Source organism: Galeopterus variegatus, unplaced genomic scaffold, assembly GCF_000696425.1.
Source record: "Galeopterus variegatus unplaced genomic scaffold, G_variegatus-3.0.2 Scaffold4980, whole genome shotgun sequence".
In the NCBI taxonomy this organism is placed as follows: domain Eukaryota; kingdom Metazoa; phylum Chordata; class Mammalia; order Dermoptera; family Cynocephalidae; genus Galeopterus; species Galeopterus variegatus.
The window spans coordinates 138,681-158,087 of NW_007731091.1; the positions used below are offsets into that span (position 1 = coordinate 138,681).

Below are 19,407 nucleotides of genomic sequence, written 5' to 3' on the forward strand. Positions count from 1 at the left end.
TAGTAACCCTGTTGTCTCCTGGATGGGGTAATTCAAACAGAGCCTAAGAACATTAAGGCAAGGGAACATTTGAGATCTCTATTTTTTCTTTTTTAACACATAGTAGAAAAACAAACATACGTTTACAATGACTCAGAACATTAAAGTTTTTTTATTACAAAAATCTATACAATGAAGTGCCAGACACAGCAATGCAATTATACTAGTGGACATATATATCTATATATTCTTTGTATATAGATATACAGTTTTTATTTGTACCAAAATAAAATTATCACAAACTGCCTAATTTTACCACCTACTGCTCAACTATGACACACAATACTGTCACAAAGCATAAGTGCTGCCATACCACTTTTATCTATTCTACTTGCAGCCAAACATTAACACTGAATAACCAACATCATGAAGCAGCTGTTAATTCTAAAATGAAACCAGTCAGGCCACTGACTTATAAAAATATGGTACTCATATAGATTTAGCATTATAAAGAAGGAATATATTATTTAAAACATTTAAATAGTGCATATGGACATTTTTGCATGTGGTATATAAAACAAAACATTCATATAAAACAATACACAGTGCACATAAAATTAGATGTTCGGATACACTCCTGTCTGGAGACATAAAGAAATTAACTGAAATGTACACTGCATGATGGATTCAAATCAAAGTGGTACATCTTTTGGTGTTTTCAATTTTACTTTCCTAGGTATACGTTATGAATAACTTAGTTGTATCAAAAGGAAACCACATAAAAAGGGCTGGATTTAGTGCTTTTTTATTTCCCAACTACATGTTTACTACCAGTAACTACCAGATTTTCCCTCCCCCCCAAAAAGGCATTGCAGACACAGATGAAATGTGAAGTACTAGAAATGCTATTTATAATCAAGCTACTCCATGTGCTTACTATGTAACAGTGCCAGAATTCTGAGGTTCATGCTTCCCTCACCTTATATTAAAGGGTGTTGCAAAATTCCATTTTTGTATGGAACAAATTATTAATATTAGCTAGTTAAAAAAACCATGCATGAATCACCACATGCAAAACATGGGCACAGTCAAAATGAGACACACATCAATCCAAAAAAGCACCAGGAAAAAAATTAACACCTAGATTAAGCCTGACCCAAATCTGCTATTGTTAGCACAAATGAAGTCACCATTCAGTAAAAATGATTAGCAGAATGATACCAGGAGAGTACCTGAAGAAAAGCCATGCAAAGTCAAAGAAAAAAAGATATACTAAGAGCGTATGACAAAGGGCATACCACTATGCATCCTGTAAACAGCTGCCTTAAACAGCATTATGATTGGGCAAAAGGTGGTCTCTATAAAGGGGTGTTTTTTGTACAGGTTTTGCTGATTAAAAGAGAAAATAAAAGATGCAACCCCCTGAAGGTACATGTAAAAATGCAGTGGTACAGCCCTTTTTAAGAACAGATTTACCTTAAGCATAATGATTATCTTGCCAATTTAGGCCCATTTTATTGAACATACAAATCTCAGCACCATCAGAGTTCCTACACACTGACAACACTATTTTCTCACATTATCTGGAGGAAGGTGGGGGAAGAGCACAGGACCTGATCTAGACAAATCATATCATCACCAGCTGATAAACAGTAACTTAGGAAACAAACAGTAACTTAAGTCCCATAGGCAGCATGTGATATGATTTAGTTCTGTGTGTAACATGTGGTATGTGTTTTTAATATACTAGGCAAGGTCACTTTTTGTTCTACCCACTGTTATCTTCATCCAGGAGCTATGTGACCACTGAATTGCAAAATTTTGCTAACATACTACCTGTAAAAAGGTGTCACTTTGGAAATTAAACAGAAAGGTATTCCAGAGTAGGATTTGAAATTTCAGTTTGATTTTGGTTTTCTAGGAAAACATAGAACACAGTTGCATATGTGCACTTTTATAGGCTTTTCTTTCAAATTTCCAGTCATTCCATAAGAAAAAGGCAACTGAAGAATTTGGTGTGAAGATATTCCTCTCAATTTTCTTCAGTAATGAAAAACTAAAAGTTGGCAGTAACAAAAAGCTTGTATTTCCAAAGTCTTTGAAGTTGAAAGGATAAAATTCTTGTCTTTTGCTAACAGGATGTATCTGTAGTACAAAACAATGAAGGAAACTGCACATTTGCTAAAGGTAGAAAAGGACAGTCTGTGGTTAATATGGAACATCACTTACGCTCCCTAAAGAGGGCCTACTCACCCTCCCATCACTTGTTTAGTGGCACCACAACCAAGTACAAAATGAGATTCTCTGAGTGCGTGACAAAATGAACTCAAGTACCAGCCAAGTACACACGATGATAGCTTCAAGGAATACATAACTGACTTTATGATATGACTTTTCAAGGAGCATATTTTATATGGATTTTGAAGAATCTTGTTTGCTGATAAGAACTTCAAGAAGCCTTAGCTTGGCTTTAATTTTCTTGTACTCCCTGTATTCCTCAAGCACTGGAACACGATCCTCTTTCTGGGCATTCCTAGGGGAGAAAATAAAATCTGTAATACTCTAGAGATCATCTGGAAAATAACGACACAGAAGTATGAGAAACGATGTTACTAAATGTAAGTCCAAATAAAAGTTGCTCTGCATGAAAAAAGGTTATTGGACTAATTCCTTCATCTCCAAGAAACATTCCTAAAATACTCCTATTTTTGGTGGATTTCTCTCCTGATAGATTAGATGATGCTATACTTCTTATCAATGACCACTGTAGATAGAGGTAACCTATATTTTAGTAAGACATATTGCTAGACTGTGCCAGATCTGTGTTTATTAAATATTGGAAGCCATTTCATACATTTAGTTAACTGTGGCTCCAGTGAATTGAGATGTAAAAGTAAACCACACCTTATCTGAAGCAAAAGAGGAATTTACTAACTTCATATTAATGATCCAATGCCATTCAGTTTAATCACTAACTAAAGCATCAAACCATACTATGAGCAAAATTTTCTTCCAATTAAATACAAAAATAGAAGACACTTGGAAAATGCATTCCTGCACTTCAGATTTTCTTAACCATATATGCCAACCTATACAGGAGACTCTCAGAGGGAATTAATTTAAAGTGAACACATTTTGGAATCTGTACCCAGTTACTTGGAAAAATGTTTCTCAAGCCTGAGATAATTTAACCGTCACTTCTGGCCACCATCTGAATTGGAATATATTTTTCTTACTTTTAAAAGAGCCCTTCAGGGTCACCTGCGCATTATGTATTTAAAGGCACAGGCCATATTGTATTATAGGAGCCACAAGACTGCCACATTTTTACCTTGGAAACGGGCAGCCTGAATGACCCAACATGTAACCTGAGCACAATAGTCTCAGTATAAAAATTAAAAATCCAAACTAGCTGAGGATACCACTCCTGTTATAGGATGCTTTCTAAAAGAAGAAACATCTCATTTCACAACCAATTCCAAAACAGTAAGGATATAGAATTAAAGAACACAAAATCATTGCAATTCAATCAATGCTCCCTAGGACAATCTTGAAATATTTCATCAGATATTGTTTATTCCAGCTCTGACCTTTTCCATTAATAGCAGGGCTTCAGAACATAAAGAGATGTTTTAAAATTTTATTTCCAAAGCAAACATCCTATATACACAATTTATTTCTAATCCTATATACTCCACTATTTTAGATGGACACTTTTGAGCTAATGGAAAAAGATGACAATTTTGTGATGCTCAACAAACCTTCCATTTTGTTGATAAAATGCTTCTTCAAATTCCCGTAATGTTTTACGTAGTTGCTTTTTTTCAGCTCTGGCTTTCCAAAGTTGTTCTAGTAATTCAGGCCTAAAATTGCAATGGAAGGAAAACGTTATTGAAAGAGCGTAGTTAATTCACTATTTTAACGGTAGTTCTAGCCCTGGCTGCAAATTAAAATCAACTGGGGAGCTTTTAGACTATACCAATGCCTAAGATCCACCCCAAACAAATTAAATCAGAATAGCTGATGGTAGCGCTCAGCATCAGTACTTTTATTTATTTATTTATTTATCTGTCTTTTTCCGTGTCTGGCAACGGGTCGCAACCCTCAGTGTCGCCCCCGTACCGGACCGGGACCGGCAACTGGATCGCAACCCTCGGTGTTGCCCCCGCGCCTCGCTCAGCCAGTGAGCAGGAACCGGTCTGTATGTGGGATCCGAACCCTCGGCGGGAGCGCAGCCACGCTTCCCAAGTGGCGCACTAGCGCAGTGCGCCACCGGGCTGGCCCCCAGCATCAGTACTTTTAAAAGAATCTTCCCAGGTGGCTGAAAAGTGAAGTCAGAGTTGAGAACCACTGTCATACTCCAGATAGTACTGGTAAAGAAGCTGATACAGAACAAACAGATAACCTCTCAGCTGGTTCCTGTGTTTTGTTATAAATCAAATGTAGGATTATATATTTTTTAAATTTTGAAACAATAATGTTTAATAAAATGTAAATAACATGTATTTGTAAATCACATTTTAAAAGGGTATATCCCTTCATTAATTCTTGATGAATTTCTTATATTAATTCCTCCCAAGTCAATTATTTAACAACAAATTTCTTGGTATATAAATCTTAATATACAAATAGGCTAAAATCACAAACCAGCATACATACATAGAAGCTGCTCGAGTACTTGACAACCGGAGATCCAGAGCCAGTTTTTCTTGATTTTCTTCAATATCAGATTCTGAGTTTTCCAAAGAAGACTGTGCCTGTACAGCAGTTTTCAAGATATCACTTAACTCTGAGGACAGACTAACACCATCTTCTTCTTCTTCCTAAAAAGATATTCAAACAGAGAATCAAACATCCATAACTTCAACTTTTCCTTTAGGAAAGAGATCAGAGAATGATTTCTCTAAAGGACTACCTTGATTTCTTCAAAAAAATGTGCAGTTTCTCCTTCTATGATTGGCTGTAACATTTGACTCCTTCGCTTGGTGGATGGAGATCCCTGTGACAATCAATAATACAGTTTCACGTTTTAAGTATTTAATGTGTCCAGTAAAGATGCATTTCATGTTACAGACATTGAACTATTTTCAAAATAAAAGTATATGCTTTTAATTTTCTTAGAAATTCCTTAATAAATTTATTTTGGCCTTTTATTTATGCACAAGCATGATGAATGATAATTTATGTCTAGAAACATCTAAAAGAGCTCATTCAATAAATATTTTCAAAATTCTAAATGATAAAGTATTACATATAGTTTAATTGGAAGCATTTTTCTGTTTAAAAATAAACACCAACTTTTTTAGTCTGAGGACCCTTTTACATTCTTTAAAAAAAAAAAATAACAGCTTTATTAACATATAATTACACACCACAAATTCACCTTTTAAAAATGTAGAATTCAATGGTTTTTAGTATATTCACAAGGTTGTGCAACCATCACAACTATCTAATTCCAGAACATTCCATCACCTCAAAAGAAACTCCGTGCCCATGAGCTATCACTCATTTGCCCTCTCCCCCCAGCCCCTGGCAAACACTAATCCACATTCTGTCTATGGGGTTGTTTATTCTTAATATTTCATGTAAATGGGATCATATAATATACGGCCTTTTGTGTCTGGCTTCTTTCACTCAGCATAATGTTTTCAAGGTTCACCAAAGATGTAGCATATATCAGTATTTCATTCCTTTTTATGGCTGGATAATATTCCACTATATGGATACATCACATTTTATTTATTCCTTCTTCAGTTGACAGACTTTTGGGTTATTTCCACTTTTTGATTATTATGAATACTACTACTACAAACACTTGTTTACAAGTTTTTGTGTGAACATATGTTTCCAATTATCTTGGGTATTGTATTTACCTAGGAGGGGAATTGCTGGGTCATACAGTAACTCTACATTTAACCTTTTAAGAAACTGCCAAATAGTGCCTGCACCATTTTACATTCTCACCCAGCAGTGTATGAGGGTTCCAATTTCTCCACAACCTTACACTGTTATTATGTCTTTTTTATTATAACCATACTAGTGGGTATGAAATGGTATCTTAATGTGGTTTTTATTTGTATTTCCCTAATGACTACTGATGTTGAACATCTTTTCATATGCTTATTGGCCATTCATATATCTTCTCTGGAGAAATGATTAATCATATCCTTTGCTCACTTTTAGTCATTTTTATTTATCTATTTTTGAATTGTAAGAATTCTTTATATATTCTGGATACAAGTCCCTTATTAGATATATGATTTGCAAACATTTTCTTGCATTCTGTGGGTTGTCTTTTCAACTTCTTAATAGTATCCATTGATGCCCAGAAGTTTTTAATTTTAAGGAAGTCCAATTTATTTTTTCTTTTGTTTCTTGTGTTTTTGGTGTCAAATCTTAAAAATGTCGCTTAACCCAAGGTCACAAAGATTTACTCCTGTGTTTTCTAGGAGTTTTACAATTTTAGCTCTTACATTCAGATCTACAATCCATTTTAAGTTAGTTTTTATATATAATGTGAGGTAAAAACCCAACTTCATTCTTTCGTATGTGAATATACAGTCATCCCAACATCATTTGTTGAAAAAACTATCCTTCCTATCAAATTGTTTTGGCTTAATTTTTAGACTCCATATGTCTCGTTATAAGAGATAGGCATATTTAGGAGTTTATAAAACACAGAAATGCTTCCTACAGGCCCAGTTTCTAAAGAGAAACCTGTGGAATTCTAAAGCAGCTTTCCATAAAGAACTTTTAAAACTATTTACACTATTATGAAATTATAAAATGTCAAGTGACACAAAATACCTTACAATCAAAGGATAAAATCTGTATTAAATAAGCTGTCTTATATATAAGACATTGAATATACTATGTAAGATTCCTTATTCAAAGAAAACTGATTATATCTAAATAAAATAGTGTTGAGAAGGCAAACTAAAAAAAAAAAAAAAAAAAAACGTCAATTAAAGAAAAATCAGTTTAGGGCCGGCCCGGTGGCGCACTGCGCTAGTGCGCTGCTTGGGAAGCGCGGCGGCGCTCCCGCTGAGGGTTCGGATCCCACATACAGACCGGTTCCCGCTCACTGGCTGAGCGAGGCGCGGGGGCAACACCGAGGGTTGCGATCCCGTTGCCGGTCCCAGTCCGGTACGGGGGCGACACTGAGGGTTGCGATCCGTTGCCGGACACGGAAAAAGACAAAAAAAAAAAAAAGAATAATCAGTTTATGTGAAGGCAAAACAGTATTTAGAAGGCCTATGTGAACCTTCTAATAATGAGTTACCAGGCTGTCAATCCTGAAGGAAGCCCCCATGCAAGTGGCTACCTATGTAAAAACAGCCTTGAAAGCCAAAGTTAACCATTCACTCCAAAGAATTAATTCCTAGGAAATAATGCAGAATGGGCTACATGCTGTTTTCTATTTGAGCCTGAGAGGAACCTATCCAGAGTCATACTGTCTAATGGTTAATTTGGGGATAGCACTTGAGTATGAGTTTTCATTTTTCTTTTAAAAAGTACATAAATATGAAGAAGCATTATTTTGGTAGACTTTTTCCAATTAAAAAAGATCAACACATAAAAAAAATCAGTTTATATTATTATGCAATTAGATAAACGGCATTATTACGGCCATCAGAAAACTGATGCATTTTTCGAAGACATGAATTTAAATGGAGAAAAACTAGACAAGGAGTCTGAACTTCATGCATTTTCAAGACATAAATTTAAATGGAAAAAACTAGACAAGGAGTCTGAATACTAGTCATGTATTTCTCCAGTACATCACTATAATAATTTTTTTGAAGAGTAAATCTTGGTAAAATGAACTATAGAAGTATTTGCTTGTTTTACTTACAAGGACAGGAGTGATGCTAGCTCTTATCAGCATCTGTTTTACAAGCCTGTACCTATCATAGAGAGGTTTAACAATGTGCCTTTCTTCCCTGGTCACCTGAAGCAAGAAAAAAGGAAATCACTAGTCATCAGAAATCTAAAATGTCCAAAACATTAAGCAATATGACTTTCCCACCAAATTTAAAATTTTATATTAAATAAGCAGGCAGTCGCCAAACTGTAAAAAACAATGCTCTATAAAACAGCTCTAAAAGAATGTAGGCCACAAAAGCAATTCATTTTCTTTTAAGACAGAAAACAAAATCTTTTTAGCAAGAGAGACATTACCGGCCTGCCATGTTGACTTTCATAGTAAAGAAGACTTTTCTGGAGAGAAGTTTTCTCTTCTACCAAATGATCTTTTGTCATTTTCTGTAATTTAAAAAAACAAACATTCCATTATAGAGTCTAGCCTAATAAGTAAGTACCAACCCCTCTGATGGCTTGATTCATATTTTATCTGAATAAATTGTGAATACTGACTTGGGTAAATTACTTAACTTCTTTGTGTTCAATATTCTAACCTGTCAAAAAGGAATACCTCATCCTACCTCAAAAGGGCTCTAATGAGGACTAAATGAGTTAATACACGTAAACCATTTACAACAGTTCCTATCCAGCACATAATAAGCATACATAACTGCTTATTTTAGGTAATTAGTTAATTTAGTTATTTAGTTAATGTTGCACAGTCTTTTAGTGGACTAGTGGACACTTACACACACACACACACACCCCTATAGTGGAAAGATCCTGGAAAAATCCTGATAATGTCAATTTGTGGCCTCAGACTCCCACTATATAACCTCAATTTCCCTCTATCTGGGTTGGCATATTCTTTACACCACAATACTCCTCTCACATCTTTTAGTATTCTAAATGGTACAGTAGGTAGGACTTCCCAAATTTATTTGTCCACAGAACTTTCTCCTTAGTTCCACAGGATCACCTATTAACATCTCAATGATCCAGTCTTCCTCAGAATACCCTGAAACACTCAACCAAATATACTTATTCCCAGGACTAGTTAATACCACCCTGTCTCTCATCAAAGTGAAATTAGAGATAAAAAACATTCACTGGATAATATCATCCTAAAACAAATACCACTTTAGATTACAGAGAATAGCTGGATGTAGACTCTGTAAAACATTGTGTGACTTCAATCTCAAGCTTGAACCTTAAACCTGGGATAATAAGTTTGAATAAAACTAATCCAATCAAAATCACTAATAAGAGAAAGAGGAGAAGGGGGATGTAAGAATTGTTCTAACAAGAAACTTAAAAGCAAAAAAAAAAATTGGGAAGGAGAGGGAGGAGAATAACTAATTCAACTCTGTTCAAGGGAGAAAAAGACTCCAATATAAATTTAGAACATGAGAGAGGTGTACTCTGTTGTCAAGATAACAATGTGTTGGGCCGGCCCGGTGGCACACTCGGTAGAGTGCGATGCTTGGGAGCGCGGTGGCGCTCCCACCGAGGGTTCGGATCCCATATGGAGACCAGTCTGCTCACTGGTTGAGCGCGGTGCGGGCGTGACACCGAGAGTTGGGATCCCTTTGCCGGTCACGAAAAAAGACAGAAAGGGAAAGAAAAAAAAAAAGATAACAATGTGTATCAAGACTAACCGTTGCCTGGACAAAATTTCACCTGAGACCACCTACCCTTTCCCAACAAATCTCCTCTAAGATAGATTTGGGTTGACAAGTGCTTTGACCAGGACTGCCCTAGGCACAGGTTTTACTGAGTAAGAGTAATGGTTCCTCAAAAAAATTAATTCATTTAATCCTAACAACCATATCAAGTTAGCATTTTTTTTTAATAGACATAATCACATCCATATACATCATAAGGTTGCTGAAGGGACTGAATGGCAGAATACATAAAATATAACCAGTCAATGTCTGGCATAAGCTATTATAGCTATTGAGGGACAAGGCCAGGATTCAAACTCAAGTCCGTTTCATGCAATTCACACTCTCATCTTGTCAAGAACCTCCAACATAAATGAACTGATCAGCCTTTAGTTTTTCAGTTTTATCACTGTCACTCAATCTCAGAAAAATGTGTCACTTCTGGTATGCTGGTAAAAGCATGCTTCTGAATCTGCAAGCTTAAGGAGCAGACAAGGGTAACTCAGACTACCCACACATCTCTATTCTGCTGTGGTAACTATTTTGTTTCAGGGATTCTAAAGGCTAGTCTGGGCAAAAATCATGGCTCAATTACCTTGATATCTTCTGGAAGACACCTCTCAATACGTTTTTCTTTCAGTCTTTTCAGAATAAGTTCAAGGGTTGCTTCCTTAGATGGTTTCTTCTCTTTCTGAATAAGCCTGGATTCATCTTCATTCTCTTCATCTTCATGGTCTAGAGAAGAGCCAAAGCTTTTTGGAAGAGTGTTACTACGTGGACGTGTCTGAGGTACAAATTCTCCATCGGAGCTTTTATGTTTTGCATCTACATTTCAGAAACAAGAGGGAAGATCAATAATAATTATTTTAGCTAAAATGTAACCAGGTCAAAGAGTAAGCAAGATATATAACAAAAGTATACATTAACAGCACATAGGATATATATTTCAAAGTCACAATGAATTATAAATACAGCAAGAGAGCTATTCTAGTCATTCTTTCAACCAATATTCATAGAAAGCCTACTATAAAGTAAGATGCTCTGATGAGCAATGGAGATACAGCAGTAAACAAAACAGACGTGGTCCCTGTTTCTCACGGAGCACATATTCAGGGAATGAAAAACAATAACCAAGTAATCAGGTTAATAAAATAATTTTAAAGAGTGCCAAATGCTATAAAAAAAAAAAAAAAAGATAAAACAGAATGGAGTCACACTGCTAAAAGGAATGTGCTTTATGGAGGAGCAAATACATTGAATGAAGTTGACAAAGAAGGCCTTTCTGAATGGTGCCATCCTAGTTGAATAGGGAATGATAAGAAGGAGCTGGCCTACCACAGAAGATTTAGAAGAGAATTTGTGCCAAATGAGGCAATAGCCAGTACAGAGGCCCTAAAGCTTGGCATGTTTGAGGAACAGAAAATGAGAGACAAAAGTGATAAAATTGGCTAAAGGCAGAGAGTGCAATGCCTTGAGAGCCATGGTAAGGAGTTTAGACTTTATTCTAAGTAGAAGGGCTTGAACAAGAGAGTAACGTGATTTTAAAAGATAAATCTGGCTGCTATTCAGAGGGTGGATTGCAGGACAGTAAAAGTGGAAGCAAATTGGGAAATTAGGAAGCTAATGCTAGTCAACTTAATGATACCAATTAGTAATACAATCAAGGTAATGATTTTCACTGATGGTTAGAAACTGGTACTAAAGGGCCGGCCCGGTGGCGCACTGCTACAGTGCGCCGCTTGGGAGTGCGGTGGCGCTCCCGCCGAGGGTTCGGATCCCACATACAGACCGGTTCCCGCTCACTGGCTGAGCGAGGTGCGGGTGCGACACCGAGGGTCACGATCCCATTGCCGGTCCTGGTCCAGTACGGGCGCGACACTGAGGGTTGCGATCCGTTGCCGGACACGAAAAAAGACAAAAAGGAAAAAAAAAAAAAAAAAAAAAAAAAAAGAAACTGGTACTAAAGAACAAAATGTTAACAGAATTGGAGAGGTAAATAAAGTAATATTCTACAGAGGAGTTAAGAGAAATTATCTTAACCACAAGAATGTAAACTCCATGACAGTAGAGACAGTGTCTGTCTTGTTCACTGCTGTATCCCCAGTTGTCTACAAAGTAGTTGGTCCTTAAGAGATACACTAAAAATTCTATTAAATAAATTCAAATGAATCAATCAAAGTGATGCTCCAGATTATAAACCCATACTTAGCACAGGTAATTTTTTCAGTATTAATAATTATTAAAAAGCATATTCACTAAATATGTACAAAGTAAATATACCTTAACAACTACTATAATGGGCTGAGACCCAAATGAAAGTCCTAGGTTATGATTCAAGAAGATTTACAACTTAGTTTTTGTAGTATAAACGATTCACTATGATTAGATATTCTTAGTCTTATATGAAATACCCACCAAATAATCTTAGTGAAATATCTACCAAAAACCAAAACTGCTTAATATTTGAAGCATATTTCAGATAAACCTTAACAGTTCACCTATAAATATATAATCTAGGGCACACCTTTCAAAAGAATATTACTAATAAAAGCATTTGAAGAATGTCTTATACCTTTAATTTGCTTCCGCAGTTTTGTAAGCTCTGTCATCCATTTTAATACCTTTGGATTGGCTGCAATATCACTGTAGGAGGGCTGAAAAATTAAGGAGCAGGATCACTTACACTTTTGTGGTAAGCAATAGTTATGTTAACTTATGCCCAAATAGTATTCTATAGTTTCCATTGCATAGATTTCAATCAATCCTTATTTTACCTCATCTTGTTTTAATTAAATAGGGCAGGATATTAAGTAAAGCTCTCCCAGAGAAGGGTTTAGTAACTGGCTGAAACCAAATTGTCAATTGATATGTCAATATAAAGTATTTGCTTTAAAAATTCTAAAAGCTGTTTTGCCAATGGAAACATAAAGATGAAATGGTGCAAAGGCAAGAAACCAGCACAGAAATCAGGAGACTAAGGACCTATATGATCGCTATTTCTCTGAGCATCCCAGATTTCTTCTCCCTCTCAGGATAGAATTGAACTAATGCTCTTGAAAGACTCTCCTCCCAGTTCTAAATTAGGTCTAGTTCACTCTGAGCAATGCTACAAACTTACCTTGCTATTTCTTTCCCTTTCAAACTGTTCTTCAAATTGTCTGATTTTTTTCTGAAGTTTCTTGACCAATTGATAAGGTGTTCTGTCTTCTCTTTTTTCATCTTTAGAACTAAAGGATGATCTTCGAATCCTGAATTAAAACAAAAGGCCAACACTGTGTGTTAATTAGTTTTAAGTGTCAACAACATATCTCCTATTGCCCTGACATAACATCTCCTATTGCCCTGACATAACACTATTACCAATAAGTATATCTTTAAAGGGAAATTAAATCCCTAACACTAAATGAGAGGTGGTAAAAAGAAACACTGTAGAGTTACAGACCATAAAATCAGCTAACACAAGCAGTGATGAAAATAGTTTGGAATAATTTTTTAAATTTGTTTGGATAGGGCCGGCCTGGTGGCGCACTCGGTAGAGTGCGGCGCTTGGGAGTGCGGCAGCGCTCCCGCCGAGGGTTCGGATCCCATATAGAGACCGGTCTGCTCACTGGTTGAGCGCGGTGCAGGCGTGACACCGAGGGTTGCGATCCCGTTGCCGGTCGCGGTACGGGCGCGACACCGAGGGTTGCGATCCCGTTACTGGTCACGGAAAAAGACAAAAAGGAAAAAAAATTGTTTGGATAAAGGCAGAAAAGAAACAAAAATACCTAACAGCTCAGAGCTCTTTTAAGTGTGCAAACTACAAAGAAAAGTTCTTGACATTCAGAATCAACTTAAAGTCTTGACAAAAACATTAGGAACTGGTCAGTTCCACTTACTGCTTCCCTTCCAGAGTTTTACATTTCAGTCGTGAATAAATAAATGAATGAATGTCTATCCAAGAGCAAACCCCAAATACTACATCTCAATTAACTGGGAATTTAATAGCAGCCCCCCCCCCCAAAAGTTACAAAAACATACTTCATGAAATGGGGAAGAAAGCTTTGAACTACAAGTCTGGAAAACTAATCTCTCTCAGAGGATCTGAGAGATTTTATAGAAAATGCCTCTCATAAACACATAAAAATCATATACCTAGCGAAAGAAAGTGCTTTAGATGAGGAATCCAATGTTTCTGGATTGTGTAGGAAACGCTGGCTTTGCCCAAAATCTAAACTGCGGTGTGATAATACCGGAGGACAGTCCTCTTCCAGGGGGTGATGATTCATTCTTCCAGCTTGTGGAGACAGCTGAGCTTCTCCAGACTCACAGTCTTCCTGCCAAGACTTAAAAGCAGGAAATGGCTCTGTAAAACAAACACAAATCATAGTACCATGGGTCTTTTGAGTCCACATGAAAAAAAGTCACAAAATATTAGCTATATGTTCTTTAAAGCATATCATTATGCAATGGTTCATATAATATTTATTATATAGTTTTTAAAAAACAAAAGATACTAGGATCTTCATAAAGCCTACAATGGCTTAAAATTATCCAAGCTTCACTTTTTAGCTCAAAGTTCTACTTTCACATGAGGAGTTATACCTTAAATTTCTGAACCCAGTGGCAAAACAAGAAAGGACACTGTCAAGCTCTTTAAAATTTAATTTTAAAGATGTTGTTTAATATAATTCTAACAACATTCTAAAAATGTTATATAGAAAAAACTCTTTATTTAGAAACAACAAACTCAACAGCCCTTAGTTAGGAATTTAACTTAAAAGCCAAATGCTGTCAGGTGTATGAATTGTCCTTCACTTCAAGTTAGGAAGATGTTAAAGCTCTTCCCCATGCTACACAGAACACTCACTAAATGGAGCTCTCTGATTCCAGAAGAATTCTAACATTTCCAAATGAGGAGCTAAACTCACCTGCCAGCACCCAGCCTCTAAAATTAAACTATGGCGGTTATCTTCTGTTACAGAATTCCTATGTATAACATATTTTTAAATAATTAAATACCCAACAGTATTATCAAGACAAAATTTAATAGTACTAGTCCTTTTTAAGCATATTATTTTACTGGAGTTATCCTGTATGCTCTCAAATGAAACCATGTTAATATATTTGATGTATTTGCACATATAAGGTTTGCTCACATACCAAACACATACAGATCACACACACAAATCACAAATATACCCCAAATACAAAACTAACATTAAGCAATACTGAAGTACAGGTAGGGGGGAAATCTTTCCCATCTACACATTATCTTTTTTTATAACTAAAATTTAAAACTTTGATGCTACAGCTATTAATAGCAAAAAATGAATGCAAAGATGGCTTGACAGTGTCAAAATTCAAGTGTTATGTTTTCTTTTTCTTCACACAACAGCTAAGATTGCTACTTTAGTAATTTAGTTTAATTTTATGCATTAGCAATTTAAAGCATTACTTTTTTCTCAGGGTAATAAGAACATAGTTTGTTTTTGAATCCCAGATTAATCTAATAACCAAAACCTGGGTTCAAAGCGTGCAATCCCACAATAAACCCAGCAATAAAGTAATTTTTGAAAGCAACCCTTGTACCTGTGTCCCAGCAAATAAGTAACTGGTAATAAACATTTTATGAGAAATCTCCTGTTTTAAGAAAAAAGGGAAGTAATAAAAACAATTTTTTTCTGGGTATCATTTTTAACCCAGAACAATTTTCCTAAGATACAGGGACAGCAGGAGAAGGGCTAATAAAAAGACAAACAAAGTGATCCATAAAAAGGCAAAAAAACTAAACTATGGTGAACCATACTTACCCTCCCCATCTCTCTGCAGATGCATTGTTTTGAAATCAATGAGGGGAAAAGTGATAGGGCATGACGCTAATAAAATGGAAAAAATGGCAAAAAATACTAAAGTGAACACACAGCACAGTCAGAACAAACCATACACATAAACACAAAGCCAAAGATACCAGAAACATTTCCCTAAAACAAGTTAGGTATTCTGCTCAAAAAAATTAATACTAACCAAACTTTAACAAACAGAAACATACATTTCCATTTCAGCAAGACCAAAAAAAAAAAAAAAAAAAATCATAGTAGTACTGTTTTATTAAAACTCAAATATAAAACTAAAGAAAAGGAAACTCTTAGCCAGGTACTGTTTAAAGCTTTTAAGTATAATTGATTAGACAGAAAGAAATCTCCCTTAGTTTTGCTCTTTGAAAAAATCCTACTACATTTCATTCCAGAGTTAGCAGGAGAGAATCTGAAGATGGTGTCTACTTCCATTAAAAACCGAGCTGATATAAATTCATGCTGATGGTAGTCATATGCTACCTGCTTCCTAACTGAATTCTGCTGACTACCCTTTAAGCAAAACAAAAAACAAAAACCACATATCTAAGTATGAATAGTGAGGTGGGCCTCTAACTGGAGTCACTCCCACTTCTCTATTAATAAAGAGGCACATCAAAAGAGGTATGTATCTGATTCCAACACATACAGGGTCTAAAGTAATTTGATCTCTTAAGGAAGACTTGTATTTAGAATATCCTAACTCCTAATTGTGGAAAATCAATGTTCATATTGGTGGCAAAGTTGGAAGAAACAACATGGTCTACTCATAGCCACTCTCCCAAACATATGCATAGTTCATGGCTGAGAAGTTCACTCAGCTGTCTACTACCATTGGCTTTCTGAAAGTCACTGCCCTATTCCAGGAAGAGCCACAGCAGGAGACCTTCCAGGAAGAGCCAGCAGGAGACCTACATAGGCTTATCAAGGCTCTTGAGCCAGGTGGATAACAGGGTAGCTCAGGCATTGAAAATCAGAGGTCAGTAGTTCATAAGTTATTTCCTTTCCCTATAATAAGCTGTAGGGATTGGAATCTAACAGGGAAAAAAAGATAACCCAGTGTAAGGTTTTCTTTGGGGGAGCCTCCAGAAAGCTAAAGATAGACAGAGAATGTCTAATCTCCTCAGAAAATGAAACAATTGCTCTTCTATGCTTAAAATTTAAGATCAGGACCCCCGGGCCAAAGATCATAAAGGGCTATTTATCTGCATCTTCTAAGAGGAAGAAGCTGCTTCTTTCAGAGATTCCTTTCCTACCAAGGGACCACTCCTCTTCAGTGACTATGCTTTGATAAATAACTAAAAAGGACATTTGATCTTCACTGCCACATATCCCCTAACTTTGGGGAGCATCTTCATAAATTCCAAATGTCCTGAACAACCCATAAAAGAGCAAATGAAAGACAACTTCCTGATTTAGTCTAAGACAAGACACTAATACACCACTGGGCATGCCAAATACCCAGACCTAAAAAAAGGGGGCAGGTGGGGGACAGTAATAAAAATTGGCATAGCAATGACTAGGTTGTGGCTTTTTTAAAAAAATGTCTAGACCTTAAAAAAAAAACCACACACACACTCCAATTGTGATCAGGTAAGTAGACTTATGGTAGCAAAAGGAGTCCGTGGCACTGGTATTGCAATTTGTCTTGTTATTGCCATAGTACGTCATTAGATAACTTGCCAGTGATCTTCATCCAAGTAAGCAAATATGTAACTCTGCTTAAGATTTCTGAGTTGTAACACTGTCTCTTTACCTAGAAGGGTGTATGATCCAGTACTCCTGGATCCAAATTTGTTGCTTGCTTCCCCCTCCTCCAAAATATATTAGAAAGTTTACAAATACATAGCAAAGGTGAAGGAATTTTACGGTAAACAGCCATATACCAATCACCTACATTCTACCATTAACATTTTATTACAGTTGCTTTATAACATTTATCTATCCCATTCACCATCTCATTTTTTTCATGGATTTCAAAGTGCAGATACCAGTATATTTCCCCATAAACACCCCAGCATGCGAATCATTCACTGAGGCTCAGTATTTGTTTACAATTTACAATTCTCAATGTAAAAAGAAAACTTTATATACAATAAAACGTAAAACTCTTAAGTGTACATTTGCTGAGTTTTTAAAAATATATATACCCAATGTTCCCCGTTAAATTTAAACTTCTTTCCTTTGTACAAATTGTTAGGGTCTCCCCATCATACCTTCATAAGCTAATATAGAGATACAGGGAAATGGTACAATATTTGCTTAGTAGTGCCCTCGAAGATCCAAAAAAAAAAGTATTCCTGATGATCGCAAGAGAAAGGCAGTTATATGCCCTCTGTTTAAACTGATGAGATCCCCAAAACCTAACACACTGGGGATTTTCAAAGACTGGGAGATAACATCTGGTTTAACAGCCTATCTTGGGTGATTTTATTTTTTTAAACAGTTCTAACATCCATTTTCAAAGCTAATGAATCAGATAAGAACTTCTAGTTCACATGAGATAGCTACCCCACATTAGTATATTTCAGGAAAAACACTCACTCGCTCATATATGAAAGGGAAAACAGAAGATGAATAAGGCTGTCCAGAAAAGGGTAGTAGTCTCATTACTGCTTTGAATAACTTCAGTTACAAATAAAATTATCAGGAAAATATGTGTGTGGGTAAAATTACCTTCCCATTTATCACCATCAGAAACATTCTTGATATCTAAATGTGGAATTTGGACACATGCTGCTTCCCCTTGAACACCAACACTTTGACCTCCTGGCAGTTCTGATTCAGTGTTGGCATTCAAATCACATATCTTGCAACTAGAATCCTGTATTTTAAAATAAAAAATACATTTCACAATCATGAAGCTTTTCACATCCAGCTTAAAGACAACCGGCACATAACTGTGTAATCTTGATTAGTTTAATGTGCCTACTCCCACCACCTAAAGTATTTTCAAATATAAACTTGGAGTTTTATAATGTGTCTTACTGGGAGACAAAGTTTGGAACCCAAATTCAGTAAAGTTTTTCAAAACCAAGTCTCTTGTAACCAAAAGTGGCAAATTAAGTTGCTTAACTGTAAAACATCTGATAACAGTATTTATATTTTAATCTCCTTTAAACCTATACAATCCACCAAGAGTTAAAGGGCCAGATACAATAATTGACAAGATTAAACCTAGGTAACTTTTTTTTTTTTTTTTTTTTTAAAAAGATGACCGGTAAGGGGATCTCAACCCTTGGCTTGGTGTTGTCAGCACCACGCTCAGCCAGTGAGCTAACCAGCCATCCCTATATAGGATCCCAACCCGTGGCCTTGGTGTTATCAGCACCGCACTCTACCAAGTGAGCCACAGGCCGGCCCTCTAGGTAACTTTTTTAAAAACCATAAGATAAAAACAGTTCTTACCAGAATCAAGTGTGGCAGTTTATCACTGTCAAATAACAAATATTCTTTCCTGAAAATACAAGTAAAGTATTAGCTATATCAAGAATAAAAAGGTTACTATCATTGCATATTTCTTACCTAGATTCCTTTCTTCCCCAGTAGAGTTAGCATTTACAGTGTGAGAGGAGAAAATGACAACTAAACATATGCCCATTCTTTGGAGCCCTATATCTGAAATCACACAATACTAAAAAGATCCACAGAATCACTTCAGGTTTAGAAAAATTAAGTAACAACTCCTCACCTCCCTCCACCCCCAAAAAGAAAAACCTTTAGAAAAGGAAAAATTAGGGCCGGCCCGGTGGCTCACTGGATAGTGCGCCGCTTGGGAAGCGCGGCAGCGCTCCCATCCGAGGGTTCGGATCCCATATACAGACCGGTTCCCGCTCACTGGCTGAGCGAGGCACGGGAGCAACACCGAGGCTTGCGATCCCATTGCCGGTCCCCGTCCGGTACGGGGGCAACACTGAGGGTTGCGATCCGTTGCCGGACACGGAAAAAAAAAAAGACAAAAGACAAAAAAAAAAAAAAAAAAAAAAAAGGAAAAATTAAAATCCACAGTAGAAACCAAAAAGAAAAAATGCATAATGAAAAAGATTTTTTAAAAAAAATTGTAGTTT

The 19,407-nt window shown here is 36.2% G+C and overlaps 2 protein-coding genes across 2 annotated transcripts in view; one reads left to right on the plus strand and one right to left on the minus strand.

The window, feature by feature from the left end:
• PKD2L2 (polycystic kidney disease 2-like 2) overlaps positions 1-2,303 on the plus strand; it is a 35,360-nt gene extending 33,057 nt beyond the window's left edge. Inside the window, exon 14 of the mRNA XM_008588706.1 lies at positions 2,252-2,303. Within this exon, the coding sequence (XP_008586928.1) occupies positions 2,252-2,303 (52 nt within the window). The remainder of the gene's footprint in view (positions 1-2,251) is intronic.
• FAM13B (family with sequence similarity 13, member B) overlaps positions 122-19,407 on the minus strand; it is a 20,325-nt gene continuing 1,039 nt past the window's right edge. The window contains exons 2-13 of the mRNA XM_008588705.1: positions 18,749-18,797; positions 18,017-18,164; positions 13,641-13,851; positions 12,625-12,754; positions 12,079-12,160; positions 10,102-10,331; positions 8,161-8,244; positions 7,835-7,930; positions 4,895-4,978; positions 4,639-4,802; positions 3,741-3,842; positions 122-2,512 (exon numbers count right to left, since the gene is read on the minus strand). Of these exons, the coding sequence (XP_008586927.1) occupies positions 2,389-2,512; positions 3,741-3,842; positions 4,639-4,802; positions 4,895-4,978; positions 7,835-7,930; positions 8,161-8,244; positions 10,102-10,331; positions 12,079-12,160; positions 12,625-12,754; positions 13,641-13,774 (1,230 nt within the window). The 5' untranslated portion in view covers positions 13,775-13,851; positions 18,017-18,164; positions 18,749-18,797 and the 3' untranslated portion in view covers positions 122-2,388. The remainder of the gene's footprint in view (positions 2,513-3,740; positions 3,843-4,638; positions 4,803-4,894; positions 4,979-7,834; positions 7,931-8,160; positions 8,245-10,101; positions 10,332-12,078; positions 12,161-12,624; positions 12,755-13,640; positions 13,852-18,016; positions 18,165-18,748; positions 18,798-19,407) is intronic.